This window comes from Bufo gargarizans, unplaced genomic scaffold (assembly GCF_014858855.1).
Source record: "Bufo gargarizans isolate SCDJY-AF-19 unplaced genomic scaffold, ASM1485885v1 fragScaff_scaffold_228_pilon, whole genome shotgun sequence".
Taxonomy (NCBI): Eukaryota; Metazoa; Chordata; class Amphibia; order Anura; family Bufonidae; genus Bufo; species Bufo gargarizans.
Window position 1 is genome coordinate 23,141 of NW_025334074.1, and position 20,384 is coordinate 43,524.

General features: G+C 50.8%; 1 protein-coding gene across 1 annotated transcript in view; it reads right to left on the bottom strand.

Annotated features, from left to right (window-relative positions):
- The window catches only part of TBX15 (T-box transcription factor 15), a 101,007-nt gene that overhangs the window by 12,030 nt on the left and 68,593 nt on the right, over positions 1-20,384 (bottom strand). The window contains exons 2-6 of the mRNA XM_044272921.1: positions 19,116-19,332; positions 10,710-10,811; positions 6,803-6,974; positions 6,209-6,376; positions 6,006-6,070 (exon numbers count right to left, since the gene is read on the bottom strand). Of these exons, the coding sequence (XP_044128856.1) occupies positions 6,006-6,070; positions 6,209-6,376; positions 6,803-6,974; positions 10,710-10,811; positions 19,116-19,332 (724 nt within the window). The remainder of the gene's footprint in view (positions 1-6,005; positions 6,071-6,208; positions 6,377-6,802; positions 6,975-10,709; positions 10,812-19,115; positions 19,333-20,384) is intronic.

Below are 20,384 nucleotides of genomic sequence, written 5' to 3' on the forward strand. Positions count from 1 at the left end.
GTGCTTTTGTGTTAAACACAAATGAAAACCAAAGCAAAGCTATTTGGGGTCTGCTCCTTGGATCTTTCTACATTTGGATCCATTTAAACAGAGTTTTGTACTTTTAATAGGTATGAAAAATTTGATGTATCTTTTCATCTTTCTTTCCCTTGTCTTAGCGCTCCACATTTTTAATATCGAGCAATAAATCAAACTGCTGTATTGTAAGGAAAATGGAACAAGATGTTTTGCATATCTGGATAATGGGATCCACATGGTGTGTACTGTGTCAGCTACGTCGTCACCATTGTGGAGCCGAGGAAGGTAAGAGATGTCTTGGAGAAGATGAGTGAAATCTTGAAGAGTCATGAGAGAGAGTGAAGAGTGAAGAGACATGTCATAGATGATGGACAGATAAGTATTGTAGAGGAAAGTTTGGAAAAAAAATGTAAGTCATAAAAGGAGCCAAGATGAGCAGTGTCATGTAAGGTTGGCCAAACCCTGTGAGGTTGGTCCAGGATTCAAGCAACAAAATCAAAGTGTGCATACATGGCTGTCAGAATCTTTTCCAGTTTGGCCACAGATGTGAGACCACATTGGAAAAGATTTGGTTGCTCAACCAAAAGCCATGTTTACTTAAGTATCTGAAGAGCTAGGTGTAAGATGACTGAGTGTGTAAGGATATATCGGTCTATTATGATCCTCATGGTCTCCTTCTCAAGTCGTTCTTGTTCACTAATTATTATTGAAGTTGGCAAATGTTAGACATTGGGCTTGTTGTAGATTTTAGTACCAATAGCAGATGATCAAGCAGAATATCGAACATCTGCTGGGCAATACCAGGCAGGGCCATACCTTTCATACAAAGGAAGGAATGGATCCATGGGTCTATTAACATGCAACCAAACATTTGGTAGGCTTAGGAGACGAGGCATCAGAAGACGATCAAATAGAGATAAAGGTCTGGCCAATTATCAGGAAATAGGTGTTCATAGGAACACTTTCCCAATAACTAGCCTCTACAGTTGTGCCACCTATCACTTAATAAAGCCCAGAATGAAAGATGACCCTTACCGGCAGCAATCAATAGAACTGAATGGGAGAGGAACAAATGAACCAGTAACCTTTCCTCCCAGATACACTTTGCATCGGTGTAAAAGGCCAAGCAAATAAATGCCTATTGTGGGCGCTTGTCCTGCCCAAAAATACAATGTAATAGGACCCTAGGTTAATATGAAGGTCACATGACAGGAGACAAATGGTCTCTGTAGAGTAGAGTAAGATGAAGGTTACTTGGGAGGAGATAGATGAAGGTCACTGAAGAATAAAGTGAATGTCACATGAGAGGAGATATATAAAGGTCTTGTGACAGGAGATATATCAAGGTCATGTGAGAGAACATGAGGGTAACATGAGAGAAGATAAATGAAGATCACTTAGGAGTAGGGTATGGTGAGGGTCACTTTGGAGAAGATAGATGAAGGTCAGATAAGAACAAGGTAAGGTGAAGGTCGCTTGGGAGTATATAGATAGAATAAAGTCACTGAGGAGCAAGGAAAGCTGAAGGTCAATTGGGAGGAGATAGAGGAAGATCACTCAGGAGTAGGGTAAGGTAAGGGTCACTTGGGAGGAGATAGAAGAAGTTCACTTAGAAGTAGCATAAGGTGAGGGTCACTTGGGAGGAGATAGAAGAAGTTCACTCAGAAGTAGCATAAGGTGAGGGTCACTTGGGAAGAGATAGAGGAAGGTCAGATATGAGCTGGGTAAGGTGAAGGTCGCTTAGGAGAATGTAGATAGATTAAGGTCACTCAGTAGTAGGGTACGGTGAGGGTTACTTGGAAGAAGATAGATGAAGGTCAATCATGTGCAGGGTAAGGTGAGGGTCACTTGGAAAGAGATAGAGGAAGGTCACTAAGAAGTAAAGTGAAGGTCACAAGACAGAAGATGAACGAAGGTCACTTGGGAGTAGGTTATAGTGAAGGTCACTTGGGAGAAGATAGATAAAGGTCAGATAAGAACAGGGTTGAACTTGCTGGACTTATGTCTTTTTTCAACCGTATTAACTATGTAAGATGAAGGTCGCCTGGGATAATATAGATAGAATAAGGTCACTCAGGAGTAGGATAAGGGGAGGGTCAATTGGGAGGAGATAGATGAAGGTTAATCAAAAGTAGGGTAAGGTGAGGGTCACTTGGAAGAAGATGGAGGAAGGTCACCAGGAGTAGGGTAAGGTGAGGGTCACTTGGAAGAAGATGGAGGAAGGTCACCAGGAGTAAAGTAAGGTGAGGGTCACTTGGAAGAAGATGGAGGAAGGTCACCAGGAGTAAAGTAAGGTGAGGGTCACTTGGAAGAAGATGGAGGAAGGTCACCAGGAGTAGGGTAAGGTGTCAGATTTCTTAGGTGTAACAGGATGAAGGAAGAGTAGAACTTAAGTGTTGCCTTCTGAGATTACACAGAACAGCAAGGAAAATGAAAAGGTAGGGTCTTGACCACCCTCAAAGAGACAAATGACCAGACTGAAGCCTCATCTTATCCTGAACATATTATGAGACAAAGTAAAAAAACAAATGTTAAATGGCTGAATTAAATAGAAGAAAAAGAGAGGACACAAATTAGAGATCAGGCAAATGTGGTTCAGACACGTGACTGATATGTGATCTCCCAAGAAATGAGAATTTGTGAATGGAGAAGACAATACAGTGTAGCCTTAAATGAGTGAAAAAGATACAATAGTCACACAACCTGGAATTCAACTGATGTAAAAGTGGAGATTTCCTTTAAGTCACCCCGCCTTTCTGTCTAGCAGCCCACCCAGCCCCTGCAATACACCAAAACATGTGATTATAGGAAAAGGTGTTAAATAATAAATTCTTTGTTACATCTCATTGTGACAACCTGAGAATGATTCCTCCTCTTTATGGCCGGCATTCATGTCTATGTGTAGTATCAATAGAAATTAGCCATATGTTACGGCCTGGTCATGCCTCCTAATCCTCTGTTATTAAGACATGTATTACAGCGCCGGCACATGTCTGATGCAAATCCCAAACCTTCCAGATTTATCAGCATTCACCTCGCCCGGTAATCTGCTTTATTGTGCGGAGTATTTATAGACCAGACCACTCTTCTACTGCAGATACTTTGAGTTATTCTGAGAGTGCTGTAGGCAATTAAAGAGGGATTTTATAGACTGTCGGTCCTGCGCTACGTACTCTGGATCCCATCTCCAGGAAGCAGGAGAAATGTATTGTGACAAGTTCTGCTTTTAACTGTTTTGTCCTTTTTGCTTATTATGGAACCAACATTAAACCAGAGACGGCGAAGCTGAAGTCTATATAAAGGCTATTAAGAGAACTTTCAATAATGGTGCTATCATGTGAGGTCCCAGAAAGTCTGAAGATAAAGAGTATTATTACAAGCACACTTCAATAATAGTCCAACAGCTGTGGACCACAAGATCAGCAAAGCCAGTGACCTGATATTTATTATAGAAGTCTAAAAATTCCATGCATGGACTAGTCTACAATGAAGATCTATGGTTTACATGGATGGACTGGTCTACAATGAAGATCTATGGTTTACATGGATGGACTGGTCTACAATGAAGATCTATGGTTTACATGGATGGACTGGTCTACAATGAAGATCTATGGTTTACATGGATGGACTGGTCTACAATAAAGGTCTATGGTTTACATGCATGGACTGGTCTACAATGAAGGTCTATGGTTTACATGGATGGACTGGTCTACAATGAAGATCTATGGTTTACATGGATGGACTGGTCTACAATGAAGATCTATGGTTTACATGGATGGACTGGTCTACAATGAAGATCTATGGTTTACATGGATGGACTGGTCTACAATGAAGATCTATGGTTTACATGGATGGACTGGTCTACAATGAAGATCTATGGTTTACATGGATAGACTGGTCTACAATGAAGATCTATGGTTTACATGGATGGACTGGTCTACAATGGAGATCAATGGTTTACATGGATCGACTGGTCTACAATGAAGGTCTATGGTTTACATTGATGGACTGATCTACAACTGAATTCTATGGTTTACATGGATGTACTGGTCTACAGCTGAAGTCCATGGTTTACATGGGCGGACTAATTTACAATGAAGGTCTATGGTTTACATGGGCGGACTAGTGTACAATGAAGGTCTATTGTTTACATTGATGGACTGGTATACAATGGAAGTCTATGGTTTACATGGATGGGCTGGTCTACAATGAAGGTCTATGGTTTACATGGATGGACTGATCTACAACTGAAGTCTGTGGTTATCATGGATGGACTGGTCTACAATGAAAGTCTATGGTTACATGAATGAATTGGTCTACAATGGAGATCTCAGGTTTACATGGATGGACTGGTCTACAATGGAGATCTATTGTTTACATGGATGGACTGGTCTACAATGGAGATCTATGCTTTCATGGATGGACTGGTCTACAATGGAGATCTATGGTTTACATGCATGGACTGGTCTACAATGGAGATCTATGGTTTCATGGAGGGACTGGCCTACAATGGAGATCTATGGTTGACATAGATGGACCGGTCTACAATGGAGATCTATGGTTTACATGGATGGACTGGACTACAGTGAAGGTCTATGGTTTACATGCATGGACTGGTCTACAATGGAGATCTATGGTTTCATGGAGGGACTGGTCTACAATAGAGATCTATGGTTTCATGGATGGACTGGTCTACAATGGAGATCTATGGTTTACATGGATGGACTTGTCTACAATGAAGATCTATGGTTTACATGGATGGACTGGTCTACAATGGAGATCTATGGTTTCATGGATGGACTGGTCTACATCGGAGGTCTATGGTTACATGAATGAATTGGTCTACAATGGAGATCTATGGTTTTTGTGGTTGGACTGAAGTACTTTTGCCCGAGTGTCATGTCTGGTCATAATAGAAAGAGTCGGAGTAGTTGACAGCTCTCTAAAAGGGCATTTTACAACAGAATTCCCGGAAGATAAACCAGTCTATAGAGATCAGTCGCAAATATCCATTTAAACTCTTAGGGCATCTGTCAGCAGACTTGTCCCTATGACACTGGCTGACCTGTTCCATGTGCACTTGGCACCTGAAGGCATCTGTGTTGGTCCTATTTTATATGTGCCCCCATTGCTCAGAAAAATGATGTTTTAATATATGCAAATGAGCCTCTATGAGCAACGGGGGCGTTACCATTACACCTAGAGGCTCTGCTCTCTCTATCACTTTGATTGTCAGGGCTAGGCAGTGTAAATGTAATCACACCTGGTCCTGTCAATCAAAGTGCAGATGATGCAGCAGTTGCAGAGAGAGCAGAGCTTTTAGGTGTAACGGCAACGCCCCCATTGCTCCCAGAGGCTAATTTGCATATATTAAATGTCATTTTTTTTCTCAGCAATGCGGGCACATATGAACATGGAACCAACACAAATGCCTTCAGCTGCCAAGCACTCATGTAAGAGGTCAGACAGTGTCATAGGGACAAGTCTGCTGACAGATGCCCTTTAAAGGGGTATTCCAGTTAGATGAAGTTAGCAATTGGCTGTTTTTGGCAGTTCCATAAAGATGAATGGACCGGCAGCGCACATGCTTGACCTACTACTCCATTCATATAGAGGGAACGGGTCCCCCATTCCTGTAATTCCAGCATCTGGCTCAAATCTTTTGTATAATGATAAAAACAGGGCTTACACTGACTTTCCATAGAGATGGAGATAAGCGGTGCCTTAATTGTCTCACATTATGTGGTAGCACACGAGAAGAAAAGACCTCAGCTTGATGAATGATACGTCTTTGTCTCAGTCTATAAGGAATTAGACCTTGCTGGCCTCTACATGTCTCCCACAAGCTTCTCTAAGCAAATTAACATAAACATATCATTTTCAATTCTTTTCTTTTTTACAAGAAAATGTGTTTGCTAAATGATCCCAGGAAGGATCCATAGCCAAAAAATCTGAGCTTTGGCCTGCACGCTAATTCTCTGACATACCGGTTTCTTCCCGAGTCCCGGAATCCTTTGGCAAAGGGATTTCTGTCAATCTTCAACCTTGTAATCTGGAACAAAACAAAACCATGACTCACTCATGCTAAAAATAATAAAAATCCTCAAATAAATCAATTATTCAGGAAAAAATACAAGGCACATTCCAAATATTACGGTGAAGGCCTGCGACTCTTGGCTGGAGGCCTCACCTGCTGGTTCTGATAGGCGGTCACAGTGGTGAAAACGGTTTCAGGAAAGTTGAAAGTCTTCACTCCTTCTCCGGCTGGGACGGACTTGGTTGGAGACAAGTCACTACTGAAGTCCTTTCGAATAACGTGGACACGGGGTTGATACTTGTGCATGGAGTGCAGGATTATCTGTAACCACATACACGGGAGTCATGGTATTATTCCCTGTATCCAAACACAGACCAATGGAGCATTAAGAGGCATGCAGTGTCGCATCGAATGCACAAAGCGACGAAAAATGCAGTGGACTCAACTAACTCTTTACTAAAGGGAGAAGAACGCTCAATGATTGAAGATGTTTCAACCAGAGCAACACAAGAGGAAGGTCCATGGCTTAAGTGCATTTCATCAGGGTTGCCAGATTCTGGGTGGCCGTGGGGTCAAAAGGCTGAAGAACACACTGAGTAGAAGTGGTAGAAGACCTGGCAGAAGAGTAGAGAAGCTCCAATATGCTCATCTTACCCACGTTTTCTATATGTAACAGTATAGTGTCCTGTAAGTGTGAGATGCATCATTCATGTACCCAATGAAGTCACAAGACCAGGCAGCACTTACATGTCCTTGATCGTCCAGCTCATTGTTAGTGAGTTTAAGCTTGTCAAAACTGACCACCTGCCTCATCCAGGTGTCCCCAGAGGCCAAGGAGTCTGGATGGATGTAAACACGAGGAGGAACCGGGGAGTCGGCGTTCCCAGCCACCATCCACTTGGAGCTGTGATAAACGTATCTGAAAGAGAAGAAAACAGGAATCGTCTCTGTGATGCTTCATGTGGATAAGGATGTATACGGGGGCTGAAGGTGGCCTCAATAGTGACATTCAGTGGGGTGTGAAGGGTCGGTCAAGCAGAATGGCGCCTAGTAGGGTCATTCGAGTTTATCACACTCAAATCCTCAAGGCTACAGTATGGTCCAAGCAAAATGTGGAATCTTAGCTATAATAAAAAAATGAGAGCCTTTAGGTGCCAGTGACATCAGGTGTACGGTATGTCGGCCAAAGCATCTTATGTGTATAGAGGAGTCTGGACCTCCCCTGTCAGCAGATATTGGGAAAAGAAGGAATGGGCATGTTGGATTTGAGATAGGCTTGTTTAGAGCTGAAATAATGAATTGGGTCAATAAGGGATCATCATTGCAGTGCTGCCATTATCTCTATTACTGGATTCCACAAAGCCCAATGGAGTCTGGAGGAGACAGAGGTGTCTGGAGGAGGGACTGGAGGAGGGGACAGAGGAGTCTGGAGGAGGGACTGGAGGAGGGGACAGAGGAGTCTGGAGGAGGGACTGGAGGAGGTGACGGAGAAGTCTGGAGGAGGGACTGGAGGAGGGGACGGAGGAGTCTGGAGGAGGGGACGGAGGAGGGGACGGAGGAGGGGACGGAGGAGTCTGGAGGAGGGACTGGAGGAGGGGACAGAGGAGTCTGGAGGAGGGACTGGAGGAGGTGACGGAGAAGTCTGGAGGAGGGGACGGAGGAGTCTGGAGGAGGGGACGGAGGAGTCTGGAGGAGGGGACGGAGGAGTCTGGAGGAGGGGACAGAGGAGTCTGGAGGAGGGACTGGAGGAGGGGACAGAGAAGTCTGGAGGAGGGACTGGAGGAGGTGACGGAGAAGTCTGGAGGAGGGACTGGAGGAGTCTGGAGGAGGGACTGGAGGAGTCTGGAGGAGGGGACGGAGGAGTCTGGAGGAGGGGACGGAGGAGTCTGGAGGAGGGGACGGAGGAGTCTGGAGGAGGGACTGGAGGAGTCTGGAGGAGGGACTGGAGGAGTCTGGAGGAGGGGACGGAGGAGTCTGGAGGAGGGGACGGAGGAGTCTGGAGGAGGGGACGGAGGAGTCTGGAGAGGGACTGGAGGAGTCTGGAGGAGGGGGGACGGAGGAGTCTGGAGGAGGGGACGGAAGGGTCTGGAGGAGGGGACGGAGTTGTCTGGAGGAGGGGGCGGAAGGGTCTGGAGGAGGGGACGGAGTTGTCTGGAGGAGGGGACGGAGGAGTCTGGAGGAGGGGACGGAGGAGTCTGGAGGAGGGACTGGAGGAGTCTGGAGGAGGGGACGGAGGAGTCTGGAGGAGGGGACGGAGGAGTCTGGAGAAGGGGACTGAGGAGTCTGGAGAAGGGGACTGAGGAGTCTGGAGAAGGGGACTGAGGAGTCTGGAGAAGGGGACTGAGGAGTCTGGAGGAGGGGACGGAGGAGTCTGGAGGAGGGACTGGAGGAGGTGACGGAGAAGTCTGGAGGAGGGACTGGAGGAGGGGACGGAGGAGTCTGGAGGAGGGGACGGAGGAGGGGACGGAGGAGTCTGGAGGAGGGGACGGAGAAGTCTGGAGGAGGGACTGGAGGAGTCTGGAGGAGGGACTGGAGGAGTCTGGAGGAGGGACTGGAGGAGTCTGGAGGAGGGAACGGAGGAGTCTGGAGGAGGGAACGGAGGAGTCTGGAGGAGGGGACGGAGGAGTCTGGAGGAGGGGACGGAGGAGTCTGGAGGAGGGGACGGAGGAGTCTGGAGGAGGGGACGGAGGAGTCTGGAGGAGGGACTGGAGGAGGGACTGGAGGAGTCTGGGGGAGGGGACGGAGGAGTCTGGAGGAGGGGACGGAGGAGTCTGGAGGAGGGGACTGAGGAGTCTGGAGGAGGGGACTGAGGAGTCTGGAGGAGGGGACTGAGGAGTCTGGAGGAGGGGACGGAAGAGTCTGGAGGAGGGGACGGAGAAGTCTGGAGGAGGGGACTGAGGAGTCAGGAGGAGGGGACGGAGGAGTCTGGAGGAGGGACTGGAGGAGGGTGACGGAGAAGTCTGGAGGAGGGACTGGAGGAGGGGACGGAGGAGTCTGGAGGAGGGGACGGAGGAGGGGACGGAGGAGTCTGGAGGAGGGGACAGAGAAGTCTGGAGGAGGACTGAGGAGTCTGGAGGAGGGACTGGAGGAGTCTGGAGGAGGGAACGGAGGAGTCTGGAGGAGGGAACGGAGGAGTCTGGAGGAGGGAACGGAGGAGTCTGGAGGAGGGGACGGAGGAGTCTGGAGGAGGGGACGGAGGAGTCTGGAGGAGGGGACGGAGGAGTCTGGAGGAGGGACTGGAGGAGGGACTGGAGGAGTCTGGGGGAGGGGACGGAGGAGTCTGGAGGAGGGGACTGAGGAGTCTGGAGGAGGGGACTGAGGAGTCTGGAGGAGGGGACTGAGGAGTCTGGAGGAGGGGACTGAGGAGTCTGGAGGAGGGGACGGAAGGGTCTGGAGGAGGGGACGGAGAAGTCTGGAGGAGGGGACTGAGGAGTCAGGAGGAGGGGACGGAGGAGTCCTGGAGGAGGGACTGGAGGAGGTGACGGAGAAGTCTGGAGGAGGGACTGGAGGAGGGGACGGAGGAGTCTGGAGGAGGGGACGGAGGAGGGGACGGAGGAGTCTGGAGGAGGGGACGGAGAAGTCTGGAGGAGGGACTGGAGGAGTCTGGAGGAGGGAACGGAGGAGTCTGGAGGAGGGAACGGAGGAGTCTGGAGGAGGGAACGGAGGAGTCTGGAGGAGGGGACGGAGGAGTCTGGAGGAGGGGACGGAGGAGTCTGGAGGAGGGGACGGAGGAGTCTGGAGGAGGGACTGGAGGAGGGACTGGAGGAGTCTGGGGGAGGGGACGGAGGAGTCTGGAGGAGGGGACGGAGGAGTCTGGAGGAGGGGACGGAGGAGTCTGGAGGAGGGGACGGAAGAGTCTGGAGGAGGGGACGGAGAAGTCTGGAGGAGGGGACTGAGGAGTCAGGAGGAGGGGATGGAGGAGTCAGGAGGAGGGGACACAGGAGTCTGGAGGAGGGGACACAGGAGTCTGGAGGAGGGGACACAGGAGTCTGGAGGAGGGGACACAGGAGTCTGGAGGAGGGGACACAGGAGTCAGGAGGAGGGGACAGAGGAGTCAGGAGGAGGGGACAGAGGAGTCAGGAGGAGGGGACAGAGGAGTCTGGAGGCAATAAAGGGACCAATGATGAACAGCACAGGATGGCTGACTATTGCAGCTCCCTGCAGAACAGTCACATACAGGGTTTTTATCAATGATCCCTCGCCTACTGTGTCCTTCTCCCATACCATGTAGATTGTAAGCCCTCGGGGGCAGGGCCTTCTCTCCTTCTGTACCAGTCTGTAACTCGTCTTGTTCATGCTTAGTGCACTTGTCTGTATTATGTATGTGCACCGCTTATCATATGTACAGCGCCATGGAATAAATGGCGCTTTAATAATAATCATGTACAGCCTGCAGGTTACAAGAAGAAGGAGCAGATGAAGTGACACCTGACTGCAAGGTTAGGCTATACAGTGTTAAGCAGAAGGCTGTAACCCTGGAGACACATAGGTCTGCATGAGAGCTGTGCACACAATGCAGCTGGAAATTGTTACGAAACACTACTGTATGTGCAAAGCTGTAATTAGTGGACACGGCCTTTAAGAGAGAAGTCTTATTGACATACATTTGCTCCAGCTCTATGTACTCCACGCTCCACGCTCAGTATCTTCTCACCTGTATCTTTTGTTGTCCACAGGCACAATGTCCATCGCTATGTAATATTGCTGATGGGGATCCAACCCCGAGATCTTCACTCTCATTGCTGGGAACATCCGCCTGTAAGCAACATAAAAGAAGTTAGAATAGAAAGAGGGTTTTCAGATGCAGATTCTATAGATTACTGATCAGGAGTCAATATGACTCAGCTTAAAACCATGAACCAGGACATGTGTGATAAGGAGTGAATTATAACTGATGTTATGTCTGGTGCAGGATCGGACGGCCAACGCATGACACGGGGATCTGTCTTTGGTTTGCTTTGAATCTATGTGTCATGCCCCGCCCCCTCAGGTCCTGCACTAGGCAGAACACAATGTATCGCACGTATGACAATGTATCAGTGGGTTCTGGAGTCTTCCTTTGAGGTCTTGCTATGCATCTGTGATTATTCAGGACTCTATTCCTTCAACATGCACCTCGAATATTTGCATTGATGTGTTTTCCACTCATATGATGTACTGACAGGGATAACATTGCCCTTAATGCCTCGGTTTGAACCTTTTCATCATCCATGTACAGTCAGACTTCCCTATTTAGATCTATTCCCCTCCAAGATGTTGGACACTTCCCAAGCTCTTCCAATGTTCTCCTCAAATAAACCTTGCTCTTATGTTAAGTGATCTGGGAAACTTCAGAATAACAAGTCTTCCTCTGAAGAATTTGGGAAGCAGTGAATTCGGAATATTCCTGGTATGTGGTCAGCACTGGTGGTGGGGTGACTAGGAAGAGGATGAGCTGGAAGAACTGGAAAATTATCCTGTGCTCTGATATCTTCATTCTTCTACTGAAACCTGGGAGGACTCAGGTCAGTCCTGCAGCCGGTGGGAGAAGAAAGCCGCTCAGGACAATTGTCTATTTCGGTGCCTCAAATCCACATCCCATCAAGTTTCATGAAAAGCCAAGCCTGCTCTTCTCCACTGACTTCACCTATTGTGAGAAGCAGCCACCAAGCCTTCACCAAGATGGCTGTAGATGCTGTGTTCCACCAAACTGCCCCAAAATCGGGAGCAGGTAAGACAACACATCCCTCAAACCACCCGACCCACTCCATGATGAACAAACATAGCAGCAGCATGTGCAGCCCACCGCAAACCTTCGACTGTAGCCCTATGGTCTGACTCTGCTAGACATTATCCTGGGACTTGACCACCAGAGCGGCTGTGATAGGTGAACATCTGCCGTCTTTCCCTGGATATCACTGGGACCAGACCATTACAAGGAGTGACATGGAGGTCTGGCCATACTGGGACATAATGAGGTCAGGGGTCCTCAGACTACTTGTGGGTCTTTGCACATAACGAGGACTAATTGTTTCCACAAAAAGCTTCGTTCTGGAGGAGTTGTTCCAGCACGTTTTCACACATCATAAATTTCTCCATATTTCCAGCCCGCAGAATGTGCACCAAACCGAGAAGCAATGGACAAATTACAGGTTTCCAGAGGCGTCTTCTTCTGCGCGCTGCTCGGGCCGCGCCGGGTATTTGGAAAATTCTCGTAAAATGGCTGTGGCTGAATCCCTGGGGTTTGCACATTCACCATCCCTCCCTGTGGGGGACATTCCGGAGCCTCTGGGTCTGATCTCGGTGATACACACATCGTATCCAGGGAAGGTTAATGTGGTTACACAAACACGGTTTTATTTTCTCGCTTTACCATGACCTCTGACCTAGACGGTCTCGGTAGGCGGCCAGGCCCAGAGTTTGGACTAATTGGGGTTTTCTTCCAGACGTGCAGATTATCACCTCCCTGCAGTTTACTATTGGGGTCCCCTTGAATAGATTACCCTACAACTGCAGCCACCATCAGGAAACTGTAAAAACAAAAAGTAGTAAAAGTCTCCGCTTTGCTCTCAGGCTGCAGGACTTCACATCCGCCAGCTGCCTTCTGCAGGGGCCTGCCCTGTAAACATTCCCTGCCGTGTGGCATCATTGAAGATGTAGTGTAAGAAACTGCATGGCATGAACTGCCACGAGGAGCTCAGCTAACCTGCAAGGGGTGCGTCTGTCAGCTTCCAAATGGCAGTCAGCAGCATTGTGAATGCAGCTCTGGGGGGTGACGGAGCTATAGGTCTTAATGTGACTGCAGAGATGCAGAGCGGAGAGTTATCCCCCTATATAATATATAAAGCTGAGTGTATGTGTGTGTCCGCTAAAGGAATCCGCACCATCGCATTTACAATCACGAAATTTGGCACACAGGTACATCAGGTGTCCGGGAAGGTTTTAGACCGGGTCTCAGCTCTGTAGCACGTACCGTTCCTGAGATATTCCCAAAAAAATGCAAATATGGCACATCACATGACGTACATTAGCCAATACAAGCCTGCAAGTCTTGCTCTTCATATCCCAACTGCCATAAACACGGTCACATGACCCTTATCAGCCAATAGAAGCTTGCAGGCCCTTAGTCTCCACATACACACACTTTTACACCAGGTTTCCATAACAACCCGCCATTTTTCTTCACTGCTGTAGGTCAGCTTTAAAGGGGCAGGGTGCTGTGGATGACACTGTTAAGGGAGCAGAGTGCCGTGGAGGTCACAGTTAATGGCCATTCAGGCCACCCTCAAAAGACGGACTTAACAACCCCTCCCCAGGTCCTGCTAAGCCACGCCCGACTCAGTTAGGTCACGCCCCCCCCACTCTTCAGCCGACGGGGATTGAAAAAATGAAGGTAAAAATCAACTTAGATCAGCTCCAGGGGATCGAGGGAGGGTGATTTTCTCCCTGCAGCTCACGCTCAGACAGCACGGTGCTGCTGTCTGAGAGTGAGCTGTTCAAAAGGACATCCCTGCGTCCGTCCAGGCCCTGCGCCGGACGGAGGACAGGGAGTCTGAAGGCCGCACTGTCCGGCCTAAAACCAGACCTCTGGCCACCCAAGGGGCAGATTTCTGTAGAGGCGGACAGGGTGTTGTGGAAATCACTGTTAAGGAGATGGGGTACTGTGAAGATCACTAATAAAGGAGCAGCCACTGTGGAGGTCACTGTTACAGAGGAGAACGCTGTGGATGTTACTGTTAAGGGGGCAGACCTCTGTGGAGGTCACTGTTAAAGGGGTGGGCACTGTAGAGGTCACTGTTAAGGGGCAGCGGGGTACTGTAGAGGTCACTGTTAAGGAAGCGGGGTACTGTGAAGTCACTGTTAAGGGAGCGGGGTACTGTAAAGGTCAAAGTTAAGGGGGTGGGCTGCTGTGGAGGTCCCATTTTAAGGGATAGGGAACTGTGGGGGGGGTCAGTGTTTAGGGGTGGGGGCTGTGGAGGTCACTGTTAAGGGGGTGGGGTACTGTATATGTCAATGTTATAGTGGATACTGTCGATATCTTTTAACGACACACACGAACATTAAATGTCCTTCTGCTAGTATATATATATATAGTACACCCACTATCACTAAGGGTCCAATTTGGCCCCAATAAATGGGGTAGCTTTGTCTCAGCTCCAGAGCAGAAATGCGGCTGTGTATGCATTCCCACACATCTATAGCAGGCATGGGAGCAGCCAAGCGCCAGGAGAGGAGCCTGGGTGACTCTGTGACTAAGTGACAGCGGCCGAGGACCCGGGTCTGGCTGACATAAGAAGTAAATAGCGCAGTTAGGAAGAGGCGGCAGCGCTGCGGCGTTCTGATTTGTGAGCCTCATGCGTTTGAATGTCACATTCGCAGTGAAGACACTGACACTTCATTCCAGAATCAATGGCTCCAGTTTTTTAGGATTTGTCCTCGGAGCAGAGGTTCCTTGTGTATGAGTTTGTATTTCATCTTCACGTCTATTAATAGCAAATCCAAAATTAAAGGAAAATTCCTCTGGGATTCCCCTCCTATAAACAGCGGCGGCTCCAGCCTTCATGTTCAGTAAACACATGACAAGATGTCTGAGCTCTTGCTGCAGCGACCGGGGAGCTCGCCTCCGTCCAGACACCGTCCCCTCCATCTCCTCGGCTCAGACAGATATACGAGCTCATTAATCTCTGTACTTCTTCTAGGCTTAGTAATCATGTCTCTGGACCATACCATCATCGCGGGCCAGGGGGAGGCGAGATAATGAAATTACTGCTGACGTCTGATTCATTATTGATGTCCTTGTCTGGCTGCAATCAACACGGGCCCTGAATGATCTACCCCCCCCCCCCCCCACACACACACCTCTGACCATCAGATTACCATCGCCATCTCGGCATCACAGACACCGCTCTGCTGCATCACAGACACCGCACCGCTGCATCACAGACACCGCTCTGCTGCATCACAGACACCGCACCGCTGCATCACAGACACCGCGCACCTGCATCACAGACACCGCGCACCTGCATCACAGACACCGCGCCGCTGCATCACAGACACCGTGCCGCTGCATCACAGACACCGCACCGCTGCATCACAGACACCGCGCACCTGCATCACAGACACCGCGCACCTGCATCACAGACACCGCGTCACCTGCATCACAGACACCGCTGCATCACAGACACCGCACGATGCATCACAGACACCGCACCGCTGCATCACAGACACCGCGTCACCTGCATCACAGACACCGCGTCACCTGCATCACAGACACCGCGTCACCTGCATCACAGACACCGCTGCATCACAGACACCGCGCACCTGCATCACAGACACCGCAGGATGCATCACAGACACCGCAGGATGCATCACAGACACCGCAGGATGCATCACAGACACCGCAGGATGCATCACAGACACCGCAGGATGCATCACAGACACCGCGCCGCTGCATCACAGACACCGCTGCACCTGCATCACAGACACCGCGCCGCTGCATCACAGACACCGTGCACCTGCATCACAGACACCGCACGATGCATCACAGACACCGCGCACCTGCATCACAGACACCGCAGGATGCATCACAGACACCGCGCCGCTGCATCACAGACACCGTGCACCTGCATCACAGACACCGCGCCGCTGCATCACAGACACCGCTGCATCACAGACACCTCGCACCTGAATCACAGACACCGCGCACCTGCATCACAGACACCGCGCACCTGCATCACAGACACCGCGCACCTGCATCACAGACACCGCGCACCTGCATCACAGACACCGCCGCACCTGCATCACAGACACCGCTGCATCACAGACACCGCTGCATCACAGACACCGCACCGCTGCATCACAGACACCGCGCACCTGCATCACAGACACCGCGCACCTGCATCACAGACACCGCGCACCTGCATCACAGACACCGCGCCGCTGCATCACAGACACCGCGCACCTGCATCACAGACACTGTTCACCTGCATCACAGACACCGCGCACCTGCATCACAGACACCGCGCACCTGCATCACAGACACCGCGCACCTGCATCACAGACACCGCGCACCTGCATCACAGACACCGCGCACCTGCATCACAGACACCGCGCACCTGCATCACAGACACCGCGCACCTGCATCACAGACACCGCTGCTGTATCACAGACACCGCGCACCTGCATCACAGACACCGCGCACCTGCATCACAGACACCGCTGCTGTATCACAGACACCGCGCACCTGCATCACAGACACCGCGCACCTGCATCACAGACACCGCGCACCTGCATCACAGACACAGCGCACCGGCATCACAGACACCGCGCACCTGCATCACAGACACCGCGCACCTGCATCACAGACACCGCGCACCTGCATCACAGACACCGCGCACCTGCATCACAGACACCGCGCTGCTGCATCACAGACACCGCGCACCTGCATCACAGACACCGCGCCGCTGCATCACAGACACCGCGCACCTGCATCACAGACACCGCGTCACCTGCATCACAGACACCGCGTCACCTGCATCACAGACACCGCTGCATCACAGACACTGCACACCTGCATCAAAGACACCGCTGCATCACAGACACCGCAGGATGCATCACAGACACCGCAGGATGCATCACAGACACCGCAGGATGCATCACAGACACCGCGCACCTGCATCACAGACACCGCTGCACCTGCATCACAGACACCGCGCCGCTGCATCACAGACACCGTGCACCTGCATCACAGACACCGCACGATGCATCACAGACACCGCGCACCTGCATCACAGACACCGCAGGATGCATCACAGACACCGCGCCGCTGCATCACAGACACCGTGCACCTGCATCACAGACACCGCACGATGCATCACAGACACCGCGCACCTGCATCACAGACACCGCAGGATGCATCACAGACACCGCGCCGCTGCATCACAGACACCGTGCACCTGCATCACAGACACCGCGCCGCTGCATCACAGACACCGCTGCATCACAGACACCTCGCACCTGAATCACAGACACCGCGCACCTGCATCACAGACACCGCGCACCTGCATCACAGACACCGCGCACCTGCATCACAAACACCGCTGCATCACAGACACCGCGCACCTGCATCACAGACACCGCCGCACCTGCATCACAGACACCGCTGCATCACAGACACCGCTGCATCACAGACACCGCACCGCTGCATCACAGACACCGCGCACCTGCATCACAGACACCGCTGCATCACAGACACCGCGCACCTGCATCACAGACACCGCTGCTGTATCACAGACACCGCGCACCTGCATCACAGACACCGCGCACCTGCATCACAGACACCGCTGCTGTATCACAGACACCGCGCACCTGCATCACAGACACCGCGCACCTGCATCACAGACACCGCGCACCTGCATCACAGACACCTCGCTGCTGTATCACAGACACCGCGCACCTGCATCACAGACACCGCGCTGCTGCATCACAGACACCGCGCACCTGCATCACAGACACCGCGCACCTGCATCACAGACACCGCGCCGCTGCATCACAGACACCGCGCACCTGCATCACAGACACTGTTCACCTGCATCACAGACACCGCGCACCTGCATCACAGACACCGCGCACCTGCATCACAGACACCGCGCACCTGCATCACAGACACCGCACCGCTGCATCACAGACACCGTGCACCTGCATCACAGACACCGCGCACCTGCATCACAGACACCGCGCACCTGCATCACAGACACCGCGCCGCTGCATCACAGACACCGCGCACCTGCATCACAGACACCGCGCACCTGCATCACAGACACCGCGCACCTGCATCACAGACACCGCGCCGCTGCATCACAGACACCGCTGCATCACAGACACCGCGCTCCTGTATCACAGACACCGCTGCATCACAGACACCGCGCCGCTGCATCACAGACACCGCGCCGCTGCATCACAGACACCGCTGCATCACAGACACCGCGCTCCTGTATCACAGACACCGCGCCGCTGCATCACAGACACCGCTGCATCACAGACACCGCGCTCCTGTATCACAGACACCGCGCCGCTGCATCACAGACACCGCTGCATCACAGACACCGCGCTCCTGTATCACAGACACCGCGCCGCTGCATCAGTCACACTGCAGAAATATACTACCAGATGGCTACCACAAATGTACACAATCCTCATGGTTTACCATGGAGGGCCACTATACCAGTGAATCATGAGAAACAGATGCTTGCCCTCAAGACCACCAGGGAATAGACGAGAGATCATTACCAGGTTCACCAGGAACATTATCTCACTAGCCCACGAGGAGTGAACACAACCACAAAGGAGGGGCACTACACCACTAACTAGTCTGGGTCAGGCATTATCCACTAGATCACCAGGGACCGGACATTACACCAACCACTAGATCACCAGGGAGCAGACATTACACCAACCAATAGATCACCAGGGTTTAGATATAGAAGACCAGTGAATCACCAGAGACAGGCATTATCCCACTAGGTCACCAGGGCCCAGATGTTTCACCTATGGCTCCTCAGGGATGCCTTTCATTTTAGCAGAATCTATACTGTTGTTAGAATTCACCCAACCATCAGATTTCAGGGAGGATCTTTCATTGTCACTTATCATGATCCCCGGGCAGAGTCTTACAATTGGCTCGATGTTCACTAAGGTCCAGGGGGGGACTGACCGTAGACCCTACAGGTAAATTTCCTAGTGGGCCGATGCCCAGGGAGCCGCCCCTCCTCGCAGCTGCCGGATCGGGACATAACCATCTGAAGCATCAGATACTTATGCACCTGGCTGGTGGCCATAGGTCCTCTTATGACTTATCGCCATCGCCATCCTCAGGACAGAGATACAGCTGGATACTGTGGTGCAGGCAGCAGTATTTTCTGCTGCACTGTGGTATTTTGTTCTATTAGGGTAGTATTTTCTGCAGCATTAAAGTACTGCTGGCCCCGCCTTCAACATAGGGCCACTATTATAAGTTTTTTTCCAGGACCACTTAAAGTTCCCAGTCCGTCCCTGGCTGCATCTGTCTGCCGAGTCTGCTCACCTGCCAGCCTTGGTGATGATCATCTCTGTCCCGATGTCATGGAACCTCTTCCAGAGGTCGGCACATTGCAGCTCCACTTGGATCTCATCCATGGAAGACGCAGATAAGGGCTGGGGATCGGGGACTCGAGAAGGAGCCAAATCCGGGCACGTCTCATAGGAGCAGGATGTCCTCTCCGCCAGGACCTCTGTGTCTGAGCTGGTGCTGTGTTCAGAATCTGCCAGAACAAGAAGAAACACACGTGAGAAGATGGCAACACCACACATAAGAGCTCCAGTCACATCCAGAGCTGCAGTCACAGTTTTCTGACTGTCACTGGAATCTGACAGCGCTGAACAGTCAGACGCTCCCCTAACCTGAACTCCCGTAATGCTTTTCACGCCGATGGTTTGCACTGTAGGCGCTCCGCATTTACATGGAGCTCAGATGACAAGTGCAGCCAGAATGTGACTGCAGCTCTGGATGTGACTGGAGAATAAGAACTGATGTAACGACAGAATTGTGACTACAGCTCTGGAGGTGACTACAGTACAGGACATGACTTAATAGTGAAATTGTAACTACAGCTCTGGCGGTGACTACAGTATAAGACTTGACATAATAGCAGGATTGTGCATGCAGCTCTGGATGTGACTGGAGCGTAAGACACAATGTAATTCAGGATCAGTACACTGCACAGCTTCTCAGCACTTCCTGGAGATGTAACCTGTGAAATGATGCGACATGTGGAGCTGCCCTTTAAGACATGTCACACAGTCTATGCCGACCCTTCCTCTTATTTCTGGATCGAAGACTTGTTGAAATAATGTAATTTTTCCATAATGGAGCCGGTGTGTGCCACGTGGTGGACAATATCACTGTGACGTAGCCACGTGTGGAAACATCGCCCCACGTCGAGCGATAAATCCTCTAATGAGACTGAGGAGCGCCACGTGCAGCGCACATATGAGGATGTACCCACCAGATATACAGCCCCAAGGAATGCAGCACGTGGCCCACTGACTCCATACAAAAAATTATGTTTTTCTAGTGGGGGGGGGGGGGTTGTGCATTTCTGAGTTTCAGTCGACTACACTTTCTAATATACAGGTAAAAAATTCATGCGACGTATACCCCAAGATTGGATGCGCGTAGAGAATTCTGCTGACATATGTCAGGCCCATCATACCCCGTGGACACAACTGGCAGAATATACAACAAATCTTCACCACAAGTGAACATAACCCTGCCTGTACTGATACACTGTAACAACTATAACCCTGCCTGTAC